Source organism: Carassius auratus, unplaced genomic scaffold (genome assembly GCF_003368295.1).
Source record: "Carassius auratus strain Wakin unplaced genomic scaffold, ASM336829v1 scaf_tig00215559, whole genome shotgun sequence".
Taxonomy (NCBI): domain Eukaryota; kingdom Metazoa; phylum Chordata; class Actinopteri; order Cypriniformes; family Cyprinidae; genus Carassius; species Carassius auratus.
The window spans coordinates 55,522-60,816 of record NW_020528137.1 but is presented as its reverse complement, the minus strand read 5'-3'; the positions used below and the strand labels follow the sequence as shown (position 1 = coordinate 60,816).

At 41.0% G+C, this 5,295-nt stretch overlaps 1 protein-coding gene across 1 annotated transcript; it reads right to left on the bottom strand.

Moving 5' to 3' along the window:
- On the bottom strand, nucleotides 1-3,827 carry LOC113094968 (tryptophan--tRNA ligase, cytoplasmic-like). Its single transcript, XM_026260557.1, has 11 exons — nucleotides 3,725-3,827; nucleotides 3,458-3,553; nucleotides 3,102-3,312; nucleotides 2,895-3,003; nucleotides 2,329-2,448; nucleotides 2,082-2,264; nucleotides 1,883-1,983; nucleotides 1,696-1,808; nucleotides 615-788; nucleotides 398-538; nucleotides 1-277 (listed from the first exon to the last, which is right to left on the bottom strand). Exons 2-11 carry the CDS (start codon nucleotides 3,545-3,547, stop codon nucleotides 119-121), a joined length of 1,401 nt encoding a protein of 466 aa, XP_026116342.1. The 5' UTR covers nucleotides 3,548-3,553; nucleotides 3,725-3,827; the 3' UTR covers nucleotides 1-118.
- Nucleotides 3,828-5,295: the final 1,468 nt, after the last annotated feature.

The window sequence follows — 5,295 nt, the reverse complement described above, 5'->3', positions numbered from 1 at the left end:
TGACATTAAACACCAGTGTGTCATTATTTATTAGTCACAGGTGGCATCAGCTTTACTGGACGCGACAGCAGCATGATGAAGATGATGATGATGATGATGAAGGTGTATCTGCGAGTCTCTAGTGGTTGAAGTGTAGTTTGCGAGGGCTCATGAACTGCTGGACGATGTCGTCCGTCACGAGTCTGCGTCTCTCCTGATGTGCGGCGATCATGGGCTGAAGCGTCTCGATCAAACTCTTCTTCAGTTCTCCGGTGAGCAGCGCACCGCTGCTGTAGTCCTGAAACACACAGTTCACTCGCTGTTTATACAGTTTTAATTCTAATGATAAACAAATATGAGCCTAACCCTGAAAACAAGGTTCAGATCAGTATATTTTCGTGTGTTCGTATGATCTCACCTGTCTGATCTTCTCCAGCTCATCATCGTCTTCCAGGAAGAAGCTCAGGTACATGAAGGACACGTCCACGTCTGGATTCCCACCGCACTTCCTGTGCTCCTCGACCGTGTCCTTCCCGCCGGAGAAGGCGTGTTTGTTGATCTGGAACAGGAAGAGGAACAGGAAGAGTCAGTCTGAGCTTCACAGGATGTGAACACACTCTGGTGGCGAGCAGCACCTTGTTCTTGATCTGTTTGGCCGAGTCGGTCAGGAAGATGGAGGAGTTGGCGTCGCTGGCGCTCATCTTGGTCTGAGCTCCCTGGAGCGCCGGGAAGAAGGTGGAGTGAAGCAGAGCCGGCTTCGGATAACCGATCCGAGGAGCCACGTCCCGCGTCATCCGGAAATACGGGTCCTGAGGAGAAGGGATGGGAACCCAAAATCAACTCCAGTTACACTAGTGTGACATGGGAAATGATCCGAAACTCCCTAACTCTATTATATTTCATTATTATTATGAAAAGGGGCTGTTAAATATGCTTTTCCCTTTGAATCATTCATTCAAGAGATTCGTTCAAACCCACTGATTCATCCAGTAATGAAACGAGTCAATCCTGAGTGAGTCACTGAATCATTCCAACTCCATGAGATTCTGTTTAGATGTCTAATGTTTTTTTCAGAATTGGGAGAGAATTACAACCGGATTAAAAAAATTAATAAATAAACTTTTATCCAGAATCATGCGTAAATGTCAAAACGTAAATGTTCTGCGAAAAGAAACACAGAAAAAATACAACCCTGCAGCACAGAAGCAGCATCAGTGTCACAGACGGATATTTGGAGAAATACACAACAACACACTGTATGAGTCACAATTATACATTTCTCTTTTATGACAAAAATCATTAGGATATTAAGTAAAGATCATGTTCATGAAGATATTTAGTAAATCTCCTACTGTAAATATATCAGAACTTAATGTTTGATTAGTAATATGCATTGCTAAGAACTTCATCTGAACAACTTTAAAGATGATTTTCTCAATATTTAGATGTTTTTGCTCCCTCAGATTCCAGATTTTCAGATAGTTGTATCTCAGACAAATATCATCCTCCGAATAAACCACACATCACTGGAGAGATAATTTATTCAGCTTTATGACTGGTTTTGTGCTCGTCCATCACAAATGTTTGATATCTAAATGTTTGACTATATTTTTTAAAGACACTGGAAAGGAAACTGGGAATCTGTAAGCAGAGCTGAACTGATATAATTCTCTGGTGAGGAGCAGACGTCACATGATCAGGAGCGGAGCGTCTCACCTGATCGATGGCACACGGGATCAGACACTGAACGTCCGTCCGCTCGCCGAAGATCTGCGGGAACGAGCTGCTGAAGGACGGAGCCGCCTGGATGGCCGGGAAACTGATCTTACCTGCAGAAACACACGATTAAACCACACACACACACACACACACACACTCCCGTCCGTCACAGAGACGCTCTCACCGATGCAGTCGCTGTCTGTGAAGCCGAAGATGCCTTTGACCTGGTTAAACGTCACGTGCTTCTGGACCTTCACCACGTTCCTGTAGAACGCAGGACTGGCTCTGTCAGGACAAACAGGACATCAGCATCTCCACGGTCATCAGAAACAGCGCCACCTGCTGTCTGCACTGACACACTACACGAAACACTGAGGGTTTACCCCATGTAGTCCAGGTCAGAGAAGATGAAGGTCTTGTTGACGTCGAATCCGCAGGCGATGATGTCTCTGGCGTTCTCCACTGTGTACCGGTGACACTCGTCCAGAGACAGATCCTTCCACAGATACTTCTCATCATCGGTCATCTGAATGACCAGAGGAACGTCAAACACATCCTGGAGCCACCTGTGACACACACACACATCAGCGCTCGCACACACCCCGCTGAACCTCACTGAGGAAGACTCACTTGGTGAAGATGAAGGGGATCAGGTGTCCCACATGCATGGCCTCAGAGGACGGCCCTCGACCCGTGTACAGATAGAAGGACTTCTGCTTCTCGAACGCGTCCAGGATCTGATGCATGTCCCTGAGGATCACACAAGCTTTAATACAGCTTTACATTCACAACTACACACTCACGACCACATTCAGACTGTCACAAACTAGTATTAATGAGGGGAAAATATTACCATTTAAATATTATTAATATATCATTTCACTTTAATTATGTAACATAATTATTACCTTTTTTCTACTCACTATAGAACTGTACTTTTATATGTATTACTATTATTTTGTCTATTTGAAGCTCTTTACAATTCATTTTAATGTTTAAAAAATATATATATAATTTTAATTCTGTTTAAATATCTTTTTTAGTATTTTAATCATTAATTCATATATAATTTTTTTAAATCTATTTACTTATTTTTTTATAAATGTTTTACTATATTTTATTGTATTTAATTATTTATTTAGACGCATTTATTAGTGTTTAATTCTCTGTCCGGTGCTGGTGTGTGATGAAGACACCTGTGTGAGAAGAAGATTCCTCTGCGCAGGAAGCGGTGCGGTGTTTTTCCTGTGACTCGGCCGATTCTGTCCACCAGCTCCTGATCGATCTTACTGCTGCCGAACCGCACTGACCGCAGCAGAGTGAGCTCGTTAATGCATTATTCATCACACCTCATATACATGGAATCAGAGCTGCAGCAGATCTGCCACATAACCTGGACTGACCGATGAGTTTATCGTAGTCGACTCCTTTGGCGCTGCTGGAGGAGACGCTCCAGGGATCCACCTGATCATCTCCGTCCTCCAGCGCTGCTCCGTGATCCTCCAGCATCTCACCGTCCACCGGAGGACATCCAGCCTTATAGTCCTGACCGGTGACACGCTTGTAGTCCAGCTTCATCTGCAGCAGCAGCTGCACCGCCGCGTCCACATCAGCCTGAAGAAGAAAATAATCACATCACTTATCACATCACATGTCAATCATATCATCACATGTCAATAATCACATCTCATCAAATGTCAATCATCACGTCTTGAGTCATGAGAGCTGAAGATCATTATTATTTCAGTGTCAGACTCACTTTGGGGCTCTTCTGAGCTTTCAGAGATCTCACTGTTTCTCCCTGAGCTGTCAGCTTCTCGTACAGATCCATCGGGCTCAAATCTGACATCTTCACCTGTAATGATGAGGATGTGATTAGTAATATTGTGATACATGTGCCTGCCGCGCGACATATGCTCAATATTTAAACAGCGCTCTGAAATCACTGTCATTACCAGCGCTCACGCCAGTGATAATAACATGTTCATTTCAGCATTAAATAACAGTGAAGAATAAATAAACGCACCGTTTTGTGTTGGTGATTTAACTCATTCAGCTTGCATCAGACACACTGCGGCCGCGTCACACTGAAAACTGCCCGACGGGAATCAATCACTCTACATCCAGCAGTTCCGGTCAAGTGCGAGACACGGAAAAGTCAGTGAAAACTATTTTTTAAAACACTTTCAGTCATACTCTGTTCTAATTTGATAATATTAATACAATCGCGGTGTTTAGTGTAGGATGTGTGCTTTATAAACATACAAATATCTAATGGAGACAATTTGTTTTTCTGTAAATTCCTCCCGGACACGGATTTAAAACGAGACTTTTATTTTGTGCGGAAGTTCCTCATAGATTCGCGCTTCCGGTGTTCGCTGTCTGAGGTTTCAAATCAAACACCTGCGCGACAGACGCGAATATTAATAATTTAAACAAGAACAAATAGTCATAAAAACGAGTTTAAACTAATATGTGAAGACTTATATTATGATATGGACGTGACGGATCAATATTTACTACGAATTTTGACTGGACAGTTATTCGTCGTTTAATGTGAGTTCATGGATCATTTAGTTTCTTATGATGCTTTACTTTTAAATGATGGTAATATAAATTACAATAAACTCCAGATACATTTGGGGTTTTATTTACTGTAGAAATAGTAGCTTTACATGTTTAATAGAATTTATAGATTGTATTTAATACAATCTAAAAAATTATTTTGCATATTAACAATATAAATAAAAACAACAATACACTAAACATAATGTCATTCTACGCTAAAACGTACCTTTTTGAAAATCGTTTATATTTCAGTGACAACGCACTAATATTTTCAGAGTCGCTTTAACGCGAAACAGGAAACTTATGAATATTCATGTAGGCTCCGCCCACTTACACCGAGAATCTCAGAACACCGGATTGCTGTCTCCGACTATGGAAGGCATTTTCTGCCAAATTTAAATAAATAAATTAAATGATTTAAATGAAAATTAAAACCAGAATTAACGATTTCATTACAGAAAACTGTAAGCAAAATATGTGACAAAATTGAGAATTAAATTAAATTATTTCATTTTCACAGTTACATCCCTGTCAAATTGAAATATAAAATGCAATTGGTGATTTCACATTTGATTTTCAATACAGTCTCGAGGCAAGACTGCCAATATTAAAATGAAAACCCAAACGTGAAAAATAAACTACAAATGCAGTTTTTACAAAGCTCTTTATTAACGCTCACGGCAATAATGGTGACACAATTCAAATTTAAATGTAAATTTTACTTTTCATTTTAACTCCTCTTTTATTTCAGTTTTCATTTTCGTTTTCATTTTCAAAGACAAACTGCATGCAAATTATATGTTAATGAGTGGGTGTGGCTCAATTACGCTGTTTCGTGGAGGAGCTCAAATGGCGGTTATGGCCCAAGGGGCAAGGAACTCGACCGGAAGTTGAAGTCGGGTGGGGGCTGCCATCTTTTAGCAGAACTTCACTTGCGTTAGCATTCCCATTGACTCCCATTCATTTTGGCGTCACTTTGACAGCGAATAACTTTACATCTGAGGCGTTTAAAGACTCTGTTTGTCCATT

Excerpts from the sequence above, each read along its gene's own strand:
- LOC113094968 (XM_026260557.1), bottom strand. The coding sequence starts at position 3,547 with ATGTCAGATTTGAGCCCGATGGATCTGTACGAGAAGCTGACAGCTCAG. Across the intron at positions 2,449-2,894 it reads GGAATCTTCTTCTCACACAG|GGACATGCATCAGATCCTGG; the intron begins GTGTCTTCATCA and ends TGTGATCCTCAG. Across the intron at positions 2,265-2,328 it reads ATCCCCTTCATCTTCACCAA|GTGGCTCCAGGATGTGTTTG; the intron begins GTGAGTCTTCCT and ends TGTGTGTCACAG.